Raw genomic sequence first — 21,371 nt, 5'->3', positions numbered from 1 at the left:
GGCTCACAATATGGCAGGAAGTGCCCTCCCCTGGCGGTGTACGGGCTGTGCATTACATAAAACGGGGCTCTTTATTTGTCATCCTCTCCCGACTTTCCCAGCAAACACCAGAAGGAGGAAACAAATCCCGGATGTAAAACAACAAAAGTCGTGGATGGAACGTTAACAGTTTTCCCCCAGTAAAGCACATTTAATATCTCCATATGCAGTTATTATTCTGTTGTAAAAGTAAGGATTTTTTTGTGTTTCGTGGCTCAGCCGGCCGCGGCGTTGCAGATGTGGCGAGCTGTGGTTTTACGGTGGAGGGGAAGCAGCGGAAGTGTAGTATTTTACCCACTGAATAGTAATTCTGCTCCGTGCGTGTGAGAAGGAAGAAAGGAGGGTAGTCTGTAGTGGAGCGCTCCTGGGCTGGAAAAGGGTACGGGGTTGGCTGTTTTCCCTGATTTCTGTGAGCCCACTCGGCCTGTTTCCACCTCCTTAATCTGGCGAAAGGCTAAACGGGTAAAATGGAGGCGGACAGACCCGGCGGAGGACCAAACCCGAACTCCGGAGGCGGCAGCTGCGGAGCGGGGCGCAACCCAAACGGGCCCAAAGCAGCACCGGGCCAGGCGACATCAGCCGCGGCGACCGGGGCGATGGCAGCGGCGGCGGTAGGAGGAGGAGGCGGAGGAGGTGGAGGAGGTGGTGGAGGAGGAGGAGGCGGAGGAGGAGTAGTACTAGCGGGAGGAGCAGGACCCGGAGGACCAGGAGTCGGGGCCGTCCCCGGACCGCTGCAGCCGCGGGAGCTGCAGCAGGACGGGGACTCGGGTATGACGCTTCCCGGGATCCTGCACTTCATCCAGTACGAGTGGGGACGCTTCCAGGCCGAGAAATACCGCTGGGAGGCAGAGAGAGACGAACTCAGGGTAAATGTATTCACCGTTTAACCTGCAGCGACGGCGGATAAGGGCTGGGGAAGGCTGCTGGAGGAGCTCCCGGAGTGTGGCTTTGTCAGGGTGTTCAATCCCGGTTAGTCGGCCACTTCCAGGGCGACAAAATGCTAATTGGCTAACATCACACCGGGACGCTTTATCATGTACACACAAGTCACAATACACTACTGGGTGACTTATAGGTGCTGAACATTAGACATTCTTCCAAAGGAAAAAAAACCCTCATACGGTATCGTCTTTTCTATTTTAGAGAATACTCCATGTCCTTCTAATCCCCATCAGATCAGATGCATGTCATTCACACTGATTTATAGACCACCAAATCAGACTCATCAGATTACAACAGCAGCCAAACTAATCTAACCGCCGGGTCTGTCCGCCAACTAATGTAAGAAAAAGGCAAATAAACTGTGTGACTACTCTGACCCCGTGCATCTCCAAAATTGAGGACATATCACTTATTTATACATTCATAACATAGAAACTTAAGCTTTGTTCTAAGATAAAAAAAACACACAAAATATACACTTTTGTATATTGTTTTTAATACCCTGTATTATTGAGCTCATAACTGAAATTTTGAGGGGGAAAAAAGAAAAATGAATTTATGTGAGTTTAAGTGGAGGTTTAACAATAGGGGGATTAACTTTACCAAAGTATCCCAATTTTTTGAAAAGCAGCTGTGTTTGTACAGGTACTCATCAAGGACACCCGAGGACACCAGTCTGTTGAAGATAGGCTCTGTTATGGCTTTCCTGTGCAAACAGTTTGTTGAGATATCTGGTTCTTCGTGTCCCACAGGAACCTATCCAGTGATCTGTGGTTGTTCTGCTGTTGTTAAAAAGATGATATCAGTGTTGCACAGCTGTGCCTTCCTTTTAAAGTCACTGTGTTTGACAAAAGTAGCCATCAAAAGGCATGTGGAGCATTCTTACTTGAAACGAAGTATATGTGAAATGTAGTTTGATGAGTATTGTTTCTAAAAAAGAACTGAGCTGATGGGAGATAGTGGTCGGATTGTTCCAGGATTGGAAAGGTTAGAAAAACATTCACCCACGGACATGACATGTTGTTCCACATCTCAAGTAGATCATATTTTCATTCCCAAACCCATATTTGGATTTCCTCCTATCACCACAGTTTGCTTGTGATTTAGATGAACTCTGTCTCTGTAGTTCATGAACTCTGTAAACCAGCAGTAAAAACATATCCGTGCCCCCCTTCTGTCACTCACGCTCTCACTTTGCCCCCAACTCAAATGTATGTAGTTATAAATAGGAGATTGATAAAATATGGATGAGCAATAACAAAGTGACTCTACTTGCTGTGTTGATAGTCATGGGTTGAATCGGGGATGGAGGTCAGAAGCAGACTGTCGCATGTTCGACATGCCATTAGCGCTTGGTATGGAACTTCGGTAATATGCGTGTATTTGCTGCACATGGTGTGGTTTCACGGGTACAATTAGCACCCTGTCCTGTGCTGAAAGACAGAATCACTGGAGTGCCAGGCTGAGGAGTTGACCTAGCTTACATTTTAACACCCACAGGCCACAGGCTCCTGGCTTTTATTGCCAGCATGCTGGCAGAGCTCTCAGCATGCCAGTGATCGTGCCCTCTGGTTGTATTCTGTGCAGTTAAAGCTGCACAGTTCATAAATCCATGCAGTTTGCTTACATAGTGTGCGAACATGACTTTTTGTGGACTTTGTGTACTAGTCCTAAATTAGGTACATGTAAGAGAATATATTTTGGAGAGTGCTCAAACCATCACCAACAGGAAATTAACAGTATCGTATTGCAGCAGTGTGACTTTGTGTCACAACGTTGATGTCTTTGTGTGGCTCTGTGAAACTGTAGCACATGTTCCGCCCCTCTGGGTTTGTTGTTGGTGTGAATGGCCACCTGTGGTGTTGCGTCTCCACTGACAGGCCAGGAATGAGGGCCCTCCCCGCTCTGGGCCAGGTGGGGCGTCCCGCCTCGGACATGGGACAGCAGCTCAGAGGACAGGTGGCTCTGGGTTAATGCCTCTGTCCTTCAGTGGCGGCATGAGAGGCTTTTTCCACCGTCTTCTATCAAATCAAGCTTTAGTGCAGGGGTGGGCAATCGATGCCGAGAGGGCAGCCACTGTTGAGAGCGGAGCCATGAGGTCTACTCAGTTCTGCACAATATGAGTTTATGTCTTATTGGCTGTTTTGTGGGAAGGGGACTGTATTTGGTAATGTACACATTTATTCCAAAGTAACAACAGTAAGATAATGACAATCGCACAGTCCAAGCCAGTATATTGTTCTAAACATTTAGGATACATAAATTATTGTGGGGCAGTGCCACAACATGATGTTAAAACTATTTAGTAGTTTTGAATTTAAAATGATTTAATCATCAAATTTGCGATTTTTATTAGTTTCACAGCTTTCCAACAGATTTGATTGGATAAATGTGTCACACAATGTTGTTTATCCACTTCCTTTTAACTTATGTCGTTGTTGACATAGTAAGCCTTATAAAGGGTTCATAAATGAAATATTGCATGTTTATAATCAGATAATCTTCCCACATCTGTCAGGTCTGTTCGAAATTGGTGATTCAAATTGTAGTGTCTTAGCACTGCAGGTGAGTAAACCATTTCTCAAAATATGAGCTACGTACATAAATTTCCACTTAACTGATTTTCTAAACCATTTCTCATTCCGTGCTGGTCAGGGACAGAAAAAGAGCGACATTCTGCTTTAGTATACGCAGCTCTTCCTGACTGTGTCTGAGCAAGTCTGTTGTAACGTCTTATCTTCATTATACTTTAACAGACCGATTGACTGCGCCTTCGATATCGAACTGAGTCACTACTCAAATTATATTACAGAGAAAAGGGCAGGCCTCTACCCACAATGTTCTACCGCTATTTAATTTCATTAACAGTGTCAGTAGTTGGCGTAGAATAGATTACTGGTGACCCAGTTGACATCACTTCCGGTTGATTGTGGGCCTCGGGGCCCTTGGGTACACATCTCTAATTAAAAGCTCTATGCTTGCAGCCATGACACACACATGACGTCCACGTGTATTGTATAATTACCCGACATGGTCCAGCGCACACACGTTTCCCCTCCTGTGATAAATGAGATGTAGACTGCATGCATTTCTCTTGTCAAGCTTCCCCAACAAAATCTAGTTATTTAATTAATTAATTTATTTAAAGACACTCATGAGATGCAACATTTTCTTGTTGAGTAGCTTTAAGTCAAACCTGGGCAGGAAGCCCAACGTTTTATGAGGTTTCTCTCCTGCTGCGCTGGTGCCGTCAGTGCTCCCCTCCATCACACTCCCATCACAACAGAAATGTCCCAGAAAAGTTCGTCGCTCTACTTGTTTGACCACGGAGTCTCTCATGGGGATGTAGGGATGAAAAGATGGAGGGTGGCTGGTTCAGGAGGAAATCTGTCATTGACCTTGTTCTCCAGATGTTGGAGATGGACTGACAGAACAGGAGGAATCTGTCCACTCTCCGTGTCCGAGCAAACTCTGGAAAGGTTAGCAACATTAGGCCACTTGGAGGAAAACCCATCCTCAGGAAAGAAAGATGAAAAGGCACAGCTTGTGGTTTTGCCAACATAATATCAACAAAAAAAATCTCCCTTGTTAATTATCAGACAAGGCTCATTGACTTGGGACTGATTTTGCTTTCATTTAAAAGATAATGATTCATTTTGAACTGCTGTTCCGATACTATTGCAATTGTCTCAACAACTTTTCGTGCTGATTTTGAGTGTCTGTCTCTCTTGACAAAAACACCTTCAACAGCTGATGAATGGGCTGCCTTGTCTCATGTTTGCTGGCCCGGATCCCATGCATGAGCAAAAACAAGCATGTCCCAGGCTAAAGCAGGGACAGAAAAACAAGAGACTGGCGAACGCTAAAAACCGTACGAATGAGGCCTCTCCTCATTTCATAGCCTATATATAAAAAAAGAAGTGGGATTTGTTTTTGAAATCATCATTTTTTGTTTTCAGATGCTTTACAGCTTGTTTTTACCAACTTGATACTCTTTGTTCTTTTTTTAAATCTCATTTCAATATCATACTGAACACTGCCGTTTCAGAGAGAAATGCTAGAGTAGGCAAAATACGGTCAGAGCTAAAGAACGAGTCGGTAAGTCATAGATGGCATCCAGCAATAAGCTCTTTGACATCCTAATCCGTCTGTTTTGGTTCCCCTGTACGTATCAGGAAAAGGCTGTCTTTACAATCTGCATTTGTTGACTCTGGAATATTTGGGTGTGTGTGTGTTTGTGTACACCCGCTGCCCTGTCTGTGGGCAGCTTTGCACTGTCAGGGATTTTTTTCCGTTCTGAGCACTAGTAGGAACCTGTCTGAGTACAATATGAGACGGTGTAGAAGGGGGTGGGAGACGGATGCGCGCGCGTGTGTGTGTGTGTGTCAGGGCAGGTTGGAGCTCGTGTGTGTATGAGTCGGAGGACAAACACGTGGAAATAAAGGTTGTGAAATGAATGAAATGATTTCACTGATTTAAATCATTTAGTAACAGATTTTTTTTCCCCAACTTGAGATATAAAAAAACATTCAGCGGAAGGTTGCGGCGGGGATTGAGGTGATTACAGATGACATTATTCAAAGGACAGTTGCAGTTGCATGGACACAGAGACACTCTCTCTCTCACCCATCAACCTAAATTTTTTGTTTTTTGGTGAAAACCACACACTCCAAATCCTGTAATCTAACAGGGATGAGTGCAGTTAGTAGGCTGAGCAATTAAATGTGCGCCCCTTTCCAGTCGGCTCCACAAATTTTAGTCTATTAAACAATTAGTGTTTTTTTTTTTTTTTTTTTTTTTTTTTTGCATAAGTCATTGCTGAACTATCATGCAGCCGCCCACCACTAGTTAGGGTCACACAGCAGCACCCTCCACATGGCAGTGCTCCAGTAAACTGCAGTTACATCACTACTTTTGTCACAGAATTGAAATAAAGCATTTTTTATACTATGTTTCAGAAAAAATGGCATATCACCACTTATTTTAAGCATTTAGATATTAACCTGCATGAAAGGACAGCTGCTGCTTCTGGCAGTGCTGGTGTTATTTGCCCAGAGACGGCGTGATCCAAAGATTAAACAAAGCCTGTGTCTGCCTCACTTTGTTGGAGGTAAAGAGTTGAGGAAGTCACTGCAATATTTTGAACCTGAATGTTTTGTCTGAGAAATCTGCTTTTTCAGGCCAGTCGGTTTGTCGGATGAATTAATCCTCATGAACATCTCGAGAATCAAACAGGGTCTCCTCTTGCTTTGAGGCAGATAAGCTATCCACTGCACCGCCATGCAGCATTTTTTTTTAAAGGTTTTCATAGAATTAAAAAAAAAAAAAAATCATTGCATTATTGTTTTTGTTACATATGTAAGTTAAAATGATGCTGCCTCCATGATGATAGCTGGGGATGCACACTCCTTCAACGTATCAGTTTTAGGATATTTCCAGTTCCTTTTTCCCTTTTTACATGTCGAACGTCTGGATTGGGATTCGGCACTGACCTCTAGTGAATTTACAGAAAACATTGCGTCCCAATCTCGTCTAAATCTTCTGAAATATATCAGAGTAGATCAACTTTGATGCAGTATCTGGGCGTGTTAGCGTGACTGTAAAAACAATTTCAGTTGCGCTAATGTGATTACCTGTGCTTTACACGGATGTCATGCAAGAGTTGTGACTGTCATGACACTGCACGTACAGTTAAGCTTGAAAATCTCATTTTATTTCGAGAAAGCCTCTCTGTGTTGAGGTTTGAAGATGTAATATCAAGGCCAGCTGGGACGCATTTCTCCACTCTCGAGTGGTCTTCCATCTGCGTTCAGCCATTTTTAGTACCCAGTGCACAATGTGCGAGCTGTCCTCTGATATGTAAACCTCCCACACCGCGACGCTGCCCAGTTATCACAGCAGCTGAGCTCGCTCGTGTTTTATTATGCTTTATGTCAGATTATGTCACGCTGGGACAACAACTTTGGCTTGTGTGAAAACTACAAATAGACCCTTATTAGAAAACACAACAGAAGCACAATCGCTCCTTTGTTTCTTATTGCAAATCCTCCGATGACTATCTGCTTGCAGCTAATCCTGTGTTGGCTGCTTCAGTAAACCACGCAACCACAGCAAATGATACAGTATTACATAACAGTTCATGCATGGCTAAGCAGTTTTTGTGTTTCACCAGTCTTCCTGATATTTTGAAGGAACACATTTACTCTGCTTTATATAAAAGACCTTAGGTAATTGTCGAGAGCTGACCTGGTTCTTCAGGATCAGGCCGAGTATAAACCACACAGCCGTCTTTATTTTTGAGAATCTCTGAGATCTGGCCTGCAGAGTAACACGCTAGTTGTGACAGTCCTCTCCAAAAACTCCCAGATAAGCATATGAAATCACATTGCATTAATCAGGATTACTCAGCAGCGGTAAGGTTTGCTTGGCAGATAATCCCATGTTCCTCTAGCCCTTCTCGCTGGTTACATGACAGTCTGCGTGTCTTTTGTGTGTGTCCGCGCGCGCGTGTGTGCGTGCGCACCTTCCTCTGAGATCGACTTCCCTCTCAAACAGACCAAGAATCTGCCCCATGAGATGGCGTTTTTAGACTGTTCTAGTTTTCCAGAGCTTGGTGTGCGTGTGGGAGCTCAGGCCGGGCGTACAGAGGAGAAATGGGCTGTGAAACAAGATGTAATAATAATGCTTCAGCACCACTGGGCACAAAGAGGGAGAGAAAGGAAGAGAAAGCCATTGTTTTACAATCACCTGAATTTAAAGCTTAATGGATTAGACCGCTTTACCTCACTCCAGAAGTCACCGTTGTTTCCACTGGGGCCTTTTTAAAGTTTTATCATAAATCAGCCATGATAAATATAGATAAGAGAGCCGCCAAATAAACGGTCATCGTTTATAGTCAGACCTGGTGGAGTATCGTCCTGACTGTGTGGGACACACAGGTTCGGATCCTGTTTTCTCTGTTATCCTGTTGTAGAAATGAGCCAAGACTGTGGTAGAAGGTGCAATGATTTGCTAGTTTTTAAAGGTGTACCACTTCTCAACTGAATCAGAAAACCGGGTTCAAAGGACTTCAGTGCTGAAACTCAGAACTAAGATGAACTCTAAGCTCAGTACTTAACGGCTTTTGATAGCATTATCGGAGCGTGCCGGATAAAGCTACAGTTTTCAACACACAAATGGAATAAATTCCTATCTTATGACAATCAATTAGTGTATTCATGGATGACCTGGCATTCAACCGGAGTTTTTCTTATATTGAACTTGTTCGATACTTAAGTTATGGTAATCTAATTAATGTCCATCTGCTTGATTGTGCAATGCAACATTTCTTTCATCAAATGTGTTTTTTTTTTTTTTTTCCTGGAAGTTTTCCGGTTGTTTTCTTTATACACACTGTCACCTTGTGCACACCATTCAGGAATGATCTTTTTCAAATCATTACTGCTCTTTCCTGTACCTGCTGCACTTGTTCCCTCCGATACTTTTGTATTATGATCACTGAGAGTTTGGCAGTGTTGCCATGTGCCTTTCTACTCTCTTTTCTCTGACAAATGGCAAGAACAGTCAGCGAGCATCACTTTCCTCAAGGTAAGAATTTAATCAGCGAGGAGGAAGGAAACAGCCGGGAAACCAGGGAGGAAGCACATGAAGGAAGGATGTGTCTTAAAAGAGCGTTTGAATCTGGCCGGGCCGTGTCTTTTTTTCCCTCTCCTGCAGATGCAGACTGTGGCCTTGGTTAGAAAAAGTTAAAAATAAGAGCCCTCTTCCCCAACCCTCTACTTACTCCCCGGGGTTTTCAGAAGTCAGCTTTGTTATGCTTGTCATGTTAGGATATCAAACCCTCTCCTTTCTTTGCTTAATTGAGCTTGCTGCATTTTTTGCAATCAACTTCGCTTCCGTTACAGCAGTCGTGTCAGGCAGAATTTTGTTTTGGATGTTCATGTTTGCCTGTGTGAGAGCTTGTGACGTTTCTGTCCCGCTCAGAAGGTACATTGTTTGCTCATTGACATCCTGTGTATGTGTGTGTTTCAGGCCCAGGTGGCGTTCCTGCAGGGCGAGAGGAAAGGGCAGGAGAACATGAAACAAGACCTGGTGAGGCGGATCAAAATGCTGGAGTACGCCCTCAAACAGGAGAGGTATGACGCCGGCTCGGAAAGCCCCTCTCTCTCTCTCTCTCTCTCTCTCTCTCTCTCTCTCGATGCCTGCTCCTCGTTCAGCCGGTCCCAGTCATTTGCATGCTTCAGGCTTAGTGACTTGCTTGTAAAAGATTTAGCTGCCTTTGCTCATAACGTTGCCCTCATGTGGGCCTTTGTGGGGTTGCAGAGCGAAGCACCAGAAGCTGAAGACGGGAAATGACCCGAGCCAGGGTGACAAGAAGCCAGAGACGGAGGCCGAGCAACGTACGTTTGACTCTAAACTCCACTCCGCCGTTTGGAAACAGTGCGCCGAGCTCAGCTGTCGTTGTTGCGTGCATCCTTTATTGCACTTTCAGCTCAGTTTCTGCTTTTCTTCCCATGCCTCGTTGTTGCACCATGATTGAACAATCTATTTTCTGTAGTTCCCAATGGGCCGGCTGAGTCAGACTCTGAACCAGCCAATCAGATGTCCTGGAAGGAGGGACGTCAGCTACTACGCAAGTAAGGCCTCTGACCCCTTTATCTCAGCGCCGTACTAATGTCTGTTATTGTTGGTACACTTGTGATCTAGACGAGTGGGTTGAAATTACATAAGTGATGGTGTGTGTGTGTGTGTGTGTGTGTGTGTGTGTGTGTGTTTGTTCTTTTCTCTGTGAACGTAGATACCTTGAGGAGGTGGGTTACACAGACACCATCTTGGACATGCGCTCTAAGCGCGTGCGCTCTCTGCTGGGGCGGAGCAGCCCCGAGGCCAACGGCCCGCCGCCCAGCGAAAGCTGTCCAGAGCCCGAGCCGCGGGCAGGAGGAGAGTCTCTGCTCGTCCGACAAATAGAGGAACAAATTAAAAGGTGAGCGAGGAAGCAGACACTCGCTGCACGCAGAAAAGCTGCATGGGGATGGAACAATGAATAGCTAGCATATCCAGATGCATAGAAAAAAAAAAGAAGATCAGGGAAAATGTAATTGTTTTGACTTTTCTTTCTTCATAACATACAGCATAGTAAAATGTTTTGAGCAGCTAATTAGTTAAAACAATGCCAAATGAAACAAAAACAGGTTTGTATTTCAGTATATATGTAATAATATGTAAATGTCTGCATGTTTTACTGATTGAATACAATTATGTGGACGATGAACTTTCCATTGTTGGCACATGCGAAACGTCTGTTTGTCAGATATTGACATCCCTGACATTTAGCCGTGTCCCACCCTGTGTAAACAAGCTCCGATTAACACACCATGCCATAATCTGATTATCACAGACAGGATGATGAAATATTGCGGTGTGCTGATCCATAAACCTCATGACAAAAGCTTCTTACAACAAGCCGTCTCAGGTTTCAACTGGTCCACATCCAATCCTGTAACCAGGCTGTATTTAATATAAGATCATTTTATAAGAGTGATGATGAAAGGTCCTTCAGAAATGCAGTATTTTTCATGTTAGAGTTTTGTAAGTGGCTTAAAAACCCCAAACCAAGGTTAGAAAGCACTTTCTGATGCGGCTGAGATTACAGCAATAAGAACAAGAGAGAAATGTTGGCATTTGGATTTATCTGTAATTTGGAAAGAATTGTTCCACATGTGGACCGAACATGCATTGTTTTACCCCTTGGCTGTGTTACATAATGTAAACAAGCTCCCAGTTGTTGTTTTTTTGCTCTTTAAAAATGAACAATCTAATTATAGTGTGATGTAATGCTTGAGTGTATTTGAGGTAAAACTTTCTCTTTTTCTAAAGGAGTGATGCTTCTGCATGTTTTGCCGTATGAAAATGAAATCTAAGTTAAGAAGTAGTTTTATAAAAGTTACATTTATGTCATAGGGTTGTGTTGGAGTTTTTAAAGGAACGTGCACAGAGGTGCTTTAAGAGTCATGGCAGAATGAAGCACAGCGTTTGTGTCAAACCTCCCTCCACATGGATGTTTTTGTCCTCCATCGTGTTTTTCCTTCGTTTCACTTCGAGAACATATCATGAACTATGTGTCCGTTTGTAGGAACGCAGGAAAAGAAAGCTCTAAGGAACGTGTGGGCGGCTCTGTGCTGGACAAGATCCCCTTCCTGCACGGCTGCGAGGACGATGATGAAGACGACAGCGACGAGGAAGATGACTTCCAGGGCATGGCGACCGACTGCATCGACGGTCCACGCAAGAGCAAAAAATCCCGCGTAAAGGTACGATCTGTGCTCAGAAATACAGTTAGGGAAAAGATAACCCAGTGGCAACTCTGGATCAGGGACTGAGGCACCAGCAGATGTCCGCTGTTCTCACGTTCCGCTCTCTGCTCTCGCGTCCAGATGGGCTCGGAACCGATGACCACGGACCTGGACCCCGAGGACGAGGAGGACGAAGACGACTCGGAGGACGCCCTCAGTGAATTTGACTTCCTGGGCTCGGGGGAGGATGGGGAGGGGGCGGGAGAGGCCCGGATCTCGGGGGACGGCCGGGAGTTAGGTACGCTGTTGCCATAGCAACATCATCAGCACCAGCACTTTCCAGAATCACTGCCACCAGTGTATCTGTCTTCTCCTGCCCCCTCACTCACCTTTTTATCCTTTACTTCTCATTGTGTCTCGGCATCTCTTCTTGTCAATAAAACCAACCTCTTTTGCCAACCACCTGTCTCTCTGTCCTGTTTGACCAGCTGTCAGTCTGTGATTCTTTAGAGCCGTGTAGCTGTCATCTTTGTCTGTAGATAGACTTTCTCTGTGCTCCAGAGCCATTTCGGAGGGGATTATGCATGCTGCCTTTTCCTTTTCTGTGTTCATATTTCATTCTCTGATTCATATCTGCACTCTTAAGTTTATACCTTTCTGAAGTTCTTTCTTCTTTTTTTTTCTCAGAAAAAGTTGCATTAGTGCTTTTTTACAGTATTTAAAAGAATGAACTCTGCATTTCTCCACCTCCGTTTTGTCTTTCATCTGTCCGTCTCTTGGCCTCCTCCTCCTTCCTTCGCCTCTCCGCATGATGGATGTTTTGTGTCTCTCTCCTCTTGCCGGGTTCAGAAAACCGCAGGAACAAGTTACAAGGCATGATGTCGGACTTCCCCCCTAAACCTACCCCGCCCCCCTCCGTATCAGGACAGACTCGCCCCGGGGAAGGTAAGACTCCCCCCATAAATGTGCTCCAATTAAAAAAAAAAAAAAAAAAAAAGAGACAGATTTAATTTCTGAAATATTCTGTTTTCATCTTTACTCCCGTCCAATACGCGTGATTGTAGCTCACATTCTGAATCTTAGACAGTGTTTCACTTTCCTCTGGTTTTTAAAGCTTCTGTGGGGGAGAACTTGTAAAGTTGCTCCTACACATCAACATTTCCTCTGGTACATGGTGTGGGAGTAAGAAAATATTATGACTGGACTGTTGCCACGGCTATCTGAGAAGCATCACTCTATTTTGCAGTTATCTCACCCTGTATTTTTAGAGTCGTGACGTCTCTGGGCGGGCGGTGGTAACTGGTGTGCTTTTCCACCTCCGCCTGCAGGTGGTGCTCTGGGCTTCTCCTCTGATGTTTTCATCATGGATGCTGTGGGAGGAGGCGACATGAACCTGGGTGAACTGGCTGATCTCACTGTTGCAAATGACAACGATCTCTCCATGGATGTAATTGCGTATTTTTTGCTCAGATCAACGCGCACGTTTGTAGTTCAGCCCACATTCTGAGCGGTTTCTTAATAGATCCCCGTGTTGACGTTTCTGTGGCAGATGCAGGACAACAGAGAAGAATTCAAGAAGACGTGGAACCCTCGTTTCACACTACGAAGCCACTTTGACGCCATCCGCGCTTTGACGTTTCACCCCAGCCAGGCGGTGCTGCTCACGGCCTCTGAGGATGGTACTCTGAAGCTCTGGAACCTGAACAAGGCCATGCACTCGAAAAAGTGAGGACTCATAACCGTCTTCTACGAGGCACACGTTCGGTTAAACGGCGCCGGTTTGCAACACGATACTCCCAGCAGTCACACATGAAGCATATTGTAAAGACTGTGCTCCTCCACAGGAATGCAGCGCTGGATGTCGAGCCCATCTATACATTCAGAGCACACAGGTGAGTACAGCTAGTCCTGAACAGCTGTTTCCATTTAGACACCTGTCGCTGATGTCCAGTAAAACCGAAATCCACTGAAATATGACTCTGTGTGCAGCGGAGCTGTTCTTTCCCTGACGATGGGTGAAGATGGAGATTCCTGCTATAGTGGAGGTCTGGATGGGACCGTGAGGTGTTGGAAGATGCCGGACCTGAACGTGGATCCCTATGATAACTATGGTGAGTTACACTCTGGGTGCCGCTTCGTTTATCCTTCATTCAAGTTACTTGCAGAAAGCTTGGGCTTTTCTTCAGCGACCACTGTTGAAAGTGTGGGTGTATTCTGGACAAAACAAACTCACCTGCAGCCAGTTTAGAGATACACTAAAGTTATATTGTTAGAGGAACTTATTTTCTCTTGAAAAACACCCTGATCTTCTTACTAGAAAGTGGAATCAGCAAACACTCAGCCATCGTGATGTAAATGTTTTTTTTCTTTGTTTTTTCCTTCACTTTTTCTTGTCATTTGTTCTCCATGCAGACCCTGGCATCGAGAGCAGTGTGCTCGCAGGACATGAGGACAGCGTCTGGGGTCTGACCTACTCCACTGCTCACCATCGTCTGGCCTCGTGCTCGGCAGACGGCACCATTCGCATCTGGGACCCTCAGAACTCGTCTCCCTGCGTGTCCGTCTTCAATAAGGAGAGAGGTAGTTTTCCAGTTGACTCTCCAGCAACTTTCTGTCAATTTGCAGTCGTATCACAAGACCACGGCTTGATGATTGTCTCCCCTCATGCCCAGAACATGGAACTCCCACCTCTGTGGCCTTTGTGCCCACCGACCCCAACCAGGTGGTGGTGTCGTTCGACGGTGGCGAGACGCTGCTGTACGACCTCAACACAGAGCAGAGTGTCACTGCACTGGAGACACAGACCAAAGATGGTACGCTCGCGACGCGAAAGAAGTTAAAAATAAATAATTACATGAGCAGGAGGAAGCCGGCTGGGCTGACAGTGGGCTGTTTGTCTTGGTTTGCAGGCAGCGAGCTGATTAATCGTGTCGTCAGTCACCCGTCTGAGCCCGTGTCCATCACTGCACATGAGAATCGCACCATCCGTTTCCTAGACAACAAGACAGGTATGTGCAGGAGGGGTTTTAACTGCATCTGATGGGAACACACATACATGAGTCTGCTCTGTGTGTCTTGGACAGGTAAAGTCGTCCACTCCATGGTGGCTCACTTGGATGCGGTCACCTGTCTCACTACAGACCCCAAAGGCACTTACCTCATCTCTGGCAGTGAGTACCACCTGGCTTTACTGAGTCTCTGCGAATTCGTTCTGTAATGTAGTGTTACTTGTTACATACAAAATAAGGCTGAGACACAACTCTCACATGTAGCTTAACATTTTGAATTTTTCTAAAACCAGACAAACATCTGTTTTAGAATACTTGAAATGACTCGATGGTTATTTGTACACAAACGATAAACTTCTGGTTTCATGTAAAACCACTTTATCCAAACATTTCTTGCCTCTCTCATAACATCGTTGCCTTCGTTTGCGCCTGCTCCTCCCTGACAGGCCACGACTGCTCGGTGCGCTTATGGATGCTGGACAACAGGACGTGCGTGCAGGAGATCACTGCCCACAGGAAGAAGCACGATGAGGCCATTCATGACGTGGCCTTCCACTCCTCCCAGCCCTTCATTGCCAGCGCTGGCGCAGACGCCCTCGCCAAGATCTTTGTCTGACGCCAGCGTCGTCATTCTGGTGAGAGTGCGAAGAAAGAGCAAGTCGTGTTTATTCAGGGTGGGAAGGAACTGTTGAGAACAGTAATAAAAGCCCATCAGGAGCCAACAAGTTGTTTTGTTCCTCGCTCTGACCGAGTGTTTCCTTTATTATGGTGCGAGTGATGATCATTTTAACCCTGAAGGCCTGGATTTGTATCCATCCAGCTGTCTGTTGGCAAAGGCAGAACCACCAGTCCCTCACAGGCAAACCAGAGAGAGTGTGTCACACGCTCTCATATTCACTCCCACTGGCAGTTTTGAATCACCAGTCAGCAGCCTCAGAGCCCACACACACACACACACACACACACACACACACACACACACACACACACACACACACACACACACACACACACACACACACACACACACACACACACACACACACACAGAGCATTCAAAATGAACACAGAAAGGCTCCCAAGCCCAAGCTGGACTCACACTTCAGGCAAACTGTCAGTGGCAGAGTGTTATCCACTACATTACTCTGCAGTCTGGCTTGATTGCCTGCTTCATCCACATTCTTGGATGCTGGAAGCTGGACAGTCATGCACACACAAACACACACACACGACCAGCGACTAATACTGTTTTAATTGTGACCGGGATCTCAGGATTCCTACATGAGAACGACGCCACGTTCATACATTTTGAACTGCATAGAGCCATTCTGGGAGCGAAATTTGATGTTCTTGAAACCGCCTCATGTTTACCTGCAAAACTCTGACTGAAAGGCTCGAGTGTTTGAAAACTTCTGCGCCACAGCACTAAAAACTGTTTGTATTGCTGAGGTCCGAGGCAACCACAAAGAATGGATGACAAAACAGACGTGTTTGAACAGTCCCAGAAGTAAACCCACACACACGCTAACTCCATGCAGGAAGGGTACTTGTACCCACGTTATCCAAAAGGGCAAACCACTGCACCAAAGTGCAACCTTGATACTAGCCTGTAGTCACCAGTTGGTTTCCCAAACGCTTTATTTCCTAACTTTGTTGTCCTCTTCCAGGGTCCGACGACCACCACAACTGGGCCAAATGAGACTGGAGAGTGCGGTGGACAGTATTTACCTGCTCACACACACACACACACACACACACACACACACACACACACACACACACACACACACACACACACACAGAAACAGACCCCCTCCACAGACACTTGTCCTGCACCCCACTGGCTGGGTCATCGCCACAGGACGCCGCCCCTGCGCCTCCCTCCAACCCCTCACTGTTCTCCGATGCCTCAGTGACTTCTTCTTGTAATACTAATCACATCTTGTAATGCTTTTTTATATCTCTAAAAATCCTGGCTGCTCTGTTTTCAAGTAATCATGTTTGGAGTAACACTTTTCTACACTACAATATGCTTTCTCTTTATATTTTCTTTGAGTCAGCTAATGATTATTACAAAGCACCGTGTGTGTGTGTGTGCGTGTGTGTGTGCGTGTGTGTGTGCGTGTGTGTGTGCGTGTGCGTGTGTGTGTGTTTGTCGCGCTTCTGGCACAAAACTTGCATTTCACAGAGAGAATCAACCCTGCACAAACGCACCTCCATTTGTCATTTCTAGATCTTGTTTTTTTTTTTTGATAATTGCTTGTGGTAACAAAAGTATGTAGGCATGATTTGAAGTAGTAACTGTTCCCGATGTTGACACGTAACATCTGGCGCAGCCTCTGCAGTGGGAATCAATGTATTACATTCCAAAGACTCCAGATAGAGTGCACGGTTCGTATTTGGGGTTGGGGAATGTTTAACCCGGTGTGCGTGCGTGTGTGTTGAACAAATAGCTTTAATTTTGTCGCCACGACACTTTGTCTCATTGTTTTGTGCGGAGCATTACAGCGTCCCAGTGATTCTGCGCGCGTGCGTGTATATGTGTGTGTAAGACTTTGTTGTACACTATGAATGAACACATTTCTACAATCAGATCCCCATCTGCAGGTTTATGATTTGAATTTTAATTCAGCTCTTCAGACTGCTGCTGTCTCACCATTTTAACCAGATACAGAGTGGTGTGTTTCACTGTGTGCAGCAGTAGTTTTAAAAGTGTGGTGTGTGTTCCTGATCTTCAGTTCACCAGGGATTTTTAGGGTTAGCAGGAATGTTTAGGTTTATTTTTTGAGCAGAAGTGAAAGTAAAAAAAAAATAAAGATGTATCCAGAACTTCACCGGTTTGAATCCCACTGCTGAAAAGTCACCCTGAGCTGCTTGGGTTGAATTAGAAATCACATCCTGCAAAAAATTTGTGCCAAATGCCAAATCTGCAGGGAGCATGATCTGCTGCGGAGTTCTCTCTCCAAAATGCATCGTCTCCCTGATTTTCTGAAGAAATTGTGATTAGATATAAATGGAGAGGGAATCGCTCAAATGTTTTAGTAAAACACACGTTTGAAGTGAATTTATTGTAAATGTAATGGAGACTGATTGAATAAGTAAAGAAAAAAAATGCTTTGGAGCAAAACTGCAGATGTAGATCTTTTAATGATTCAAAATTTTAAAGTAAAAGCTTCAAATTAACCCTACAAGAGTAAAATTGAACCGTCACAGGACTCAGTGTGATGTAGTTTGAATCTTCCCACACTCTGGAATCCTCTGCTGTGAACCACGTGAGACTCGGCTGTACGTTCTCTACAAATGCCACCATTTGTGTCATTTGGTGCTTCTTCTATCATTTTTTTTTAACTGTACAGAAGTGTGTCTTTGGGGGTGTGTGTGTGTGTGTGTGTGTGTGTGTGTGTGTTTGCGCACTAGTTAAATCCCGGTGCTTTGACAGACCTCGTCAGTCTTGAGTCAGAATCAGGGACCTGTTTTAATGTGTCTGTTCCGAGAGGCTCTTGTTTTCTCGTTCACTGGGTCACAAACCTGCGTCGAGTGAATCACCGTCTTTCAATCACTTTCAATCCTGAGATCATTTCATGAACTGTCGTCACATTTCGAAGCCTAACCGTCACTGTCGATGTTTGTCATTCCAGGGATGTGAATTACGTGGGCCTCAGTTATTTCAGGCTGGATGTTGGGGGTGGGGGTGGGGGTGTACAGAGCTGTTAATGCTTTACAGTGAGGATCACCAGGACTGAAGGGCGTTCCGTCTTTCCTCGCTCGACAGATCGTTGTTTCCAAGATGGCGCCACTTGTTGTGGCCGGTGCTTGTTTCTGGTTTGTTGTTATTTATTGGAGCTTAGAGAAAAAGCTCACCTTCCCCTCGGTGTCGAGGCGAGGCTCCCTCTTCTTGTAAGATGTGCATCAGTTGCACAAGTAGCACATTAGCCAAACAAATGTGAAGCTGGCCTCCTCTCTTCGAAGAGCCACGCTTTGGGAACAATTCAAGTATGAGCACCACAGCTGGGCACCTTGTTTTGCCGATCTGGTATGGTTCAATTGGACTGAACATAATCCAGAGAGGAGAAGACATTTTTTGATACAGGCAAGAAAAAAAGCAAAAAAAACCCATGATGGCTGAAGTTTAAAGAAGTGGCCTCTTAGCATTTCACCTAAATCTTGACTTTTTAAAAGAAAAAAACCTTCATCCTTGAGGATGGTGGTAAATCAGCTGGTTACTCGCAAGATACAGGGTCACACTTAGCGGTCACGTCAACGTGATGAAAGTAGCATAGAGGTAAAACACTCTTTTCCTAATCACTGGGGACACTATAGTATTCCTAATTTATCTCTCTCTACGTATATATGAATATATTTTCACACAGGATGGTGGACTGGCGCGTGGATTTAAACAAGCCGTTACTCTGCTGTTGATTTGACATGAATTTTGTCAAAGAGGAGAACCGGGTGCAACTACGTTTATCGAACTGCTGCTGGGCGAAGCGCCGCGTTGTCGCGTGGAACTACTATTTGGCCCCATGTTGCACTACATCGTTAAAAAGGAGTGGACACACAGGGTGTAGAAATATTGTTTTTGGTTTTTTGTTGTTTTTTTTTTTGCAGGTATTTCTTCTACAATCTGAAGTGAATACTTTTACTCTGAGCTAACAGTGTCCCCTCTGTGAGTAGACAAATCAGTGAGACACATCAAAATAACAAAAAAAAAGAAGAAGAAAGGAATTGAGATAAAGGTTGTAAATGATGACTCGAGTTGCCATTATGTGCTGTAAATGTCCATCATTTCCTTGTTTTCATTCTTGCATTTCTTTTCTTTGATTACGAATACGATTAATAAGATGTAAGAATACTGTAGTATCATACGTGAATCATTCTTCCTTACTAGGCATAGGACTTGCTTGTGATCGATAATGGCAATGTAAAAGCTGTAAAAAAAAAAAAAATAAGTAAGGTGATTGAAAAAAACATTAAAAAAAGATAAAATTGTTAAAAGGAAAAAAAAGAAGAAAAAAAAGGCAGTTACCAGTCAGAGGCCAAGGTAAAGGACTCTCATTTCTTTGTGTTTTTATTTTTTTATTAGCAATTTATCACTGTGTGATATTTTGTACATCATATTAAGCTGTATTCAAACGATTTCCTCTAACTACAAGGGATAAGAGACCTGCTTTTTATTAATTTTGTTTTATTATATATTTTTGAACTGCATTCTAGCTTGTATCAAAATGACTTTCTCTTTTTTGTTTACGGGTCCCCTGTTGTATGTCATTAAGGAAGAAAAGACAAAAAAATGAAAATTTTGTACAGTGAACTGGGAGTTGTGTGTTTTGTTTCACCGCATTCACAAACCGAGGTCACACTTGACCCACAGGCCATGTCTGATGGAAGTCAGATTCCTGCTTCATTTAATATTTCTTTGTTTATTAACACTTATTTTTGCTAATGAGATTTTATTAGTCACATAGTATTAACCCTGGACGACGCCAACTGCAGCTTGTTCACACAATGGATTGTTTTTGATTGCCTTTTTGGGATCATCGGTGCTTCATGTCCTTCTGACAGGTCAGATCAACCAACTCCTGTTGGTCCAAATCAGAAATACCACCTGACTTTATCGGGCATTAAACCAGAGAGACGAATAATGTTCCCTTCGGCCCACATCTCCACCGATCAAAAGAAGAAATGATGAGAATCGTGACTGTTTTTATTCAAACTGCACATAGTGACGGGTTTTATAATTGTTCTGGGAAAAAAAAAAAAAAAGACATTGAACATTGGGAGGAAGTCTGGAGGGCAGGAGAGGAGACGAGTGTCAGTTTCTCGTTTGTGAAAGTACTTCTGTTTATGCAGAATCTGATTTTGTTCAAACTTTGAACTTTGCTTAAAATGCGATAGACATTAACTCACAACAATGACTTGTGAAAGTCTTGTGTTTCTCTTTAAAAACAACCAAATGAAACCACCTATCATACAAGTGATGTGGTTGTGACTTACTTAGTTATCTGTTATAGAAAATAATTAAAAATGATTTTATTTGTTATAAAATAGACAGCACTTAATTATTCACTGAATGTAACGTGACTATAAAATAATATTGCTAAAATGCCAAGTATGTGCTTATTTTGGAAAACCCTGCAATGCTTTTATTGTGAAGGTGCGTAACAGGAACTGCTTCGATTTTGTTGTACATTTGACCAAAAAAACGGAAAATTTTCATCGCTGAACTGAGACTGAAATGTTCAGTAAAAACGTCCGAGCCTCCTTCATCCCTGAAGCCGTAACGAGGCTGTCCAGCAGAAAGAACAGAAATCGCTCCTGGCGGATGTTCCACTTACAGGACTGATAAAAGTTACAAATCATTGTTTTGTGTAAATGTAAAGAAATTTCTATTTTTGTGTACTAAGATTCTAAAAAGGCACTCCCATTTTTTTTCCATCTATTTCAGGCTACAGAAGGAAAATGTATAAATATTTATGTGTTGTGTAAACGTCAAGAAAAATCTTTATTTCAAATGTGGCAGTAACGTATGTATCCAGCAGGGGGACTAATGTATATACTATTCAGCTGTTAACCATAATATCAAGGAGGACTTTGTACACAGCAAAGTTAAGATGATGCTGTTCTGTAAACAGTTTTCTTCTTAGCACTTAAACTCTCTGCCACAGCAAAGGTAGCCAGACAGTCTGAGACCGATGTGGGAAAAACACTTGATAAATGTGAGACAAACTCGTCAAAACATGATAAACATCCAACTTGTTTCAGTGTAGACCTGACTGCCTTCAACGAACTCTTCACTCCGCTGAACATCCAGACAGAACATCCACTGACAGACACTAGTCACTACACTGATGTCTCGAGCGTCTCCTCTCGGAGACCTTTTTCTACTCCTGAATATTCTGCACTGACAGTCCTGGAAAACAATCAGTTGTAGCTAACAGATGGTTGTCAGTTTGATGAAGTATTGCAGAAAATTCAACTAAACGTTTTAAAGTTAACTTGACTATTTGTTCTCAATAATAACATGAATACAGTTCCTCTTTTCTGAGACTCACCAGTTGAAAACTAATCAGTATTTAAAAAAATTACACTA

The 21,371-nt window shown here is 44.0% G+C and overlaps 1 protein-coding gene across 1 annotated transcript; it reads left to right on the top strand.

Moving 5' to 3' along the window:
* Positions 1-338: 338 nt before the first annotated feature.
* Positions 339-19,309, top strand: LOC115400521 (striatin-4). Its single transcript, XM_030108456.1, has 18 exons — positions 339-905; positions 9,013-9,116; positions 9,304-9,380; positions 9,539-9,617; positions 9,779-9,964; positions 11,114-11,291; positions 11,415-11,571; positions 12,123-12,218; positions 12,602-12,720; positions 12,823-12,998; positions 13,118-13,165; positions 13,263-13,384; positions 13,686-13,853; positions 13,946-14,086; positions 14,183-14,281; positions 14,357-14,443; positions 14,728-14,916; positions 15,949-19,309. Exons 1-17 carry the CDS (start codon positions 507-509, stop codon positions 14,895-14,897), a joined length of 2,406 nt encoding a protein of 801 aa, XP_029964316.1. The 5' UTR covers positions 339-506; the 3' UTR covers positions 14,898-14,916; positions 15,949-19,309.
* Positions 19,310-21,371: the final 2,062 nt, after the last annotated feature.

This window comes from Salarias fasciatus, chromosome 14 (genome assembly GCF_902148845.1).
Source record: "Salarias fasciatus chromosome 14, fSalaFa1.1, whole genome shotgun sequence".
Taxonomy (NCBI): Eukaryota; Metazoa; Chordata; class Actinopteri; order Blenniiformes; family Blenniidae; genus Salarias; species Salarias fasciatus.
The sequence above is the reverse complement of the archived record's forward strand: the minus strand, read 5'-3'. Positions and strand labels throughout refer to the sequence as shown.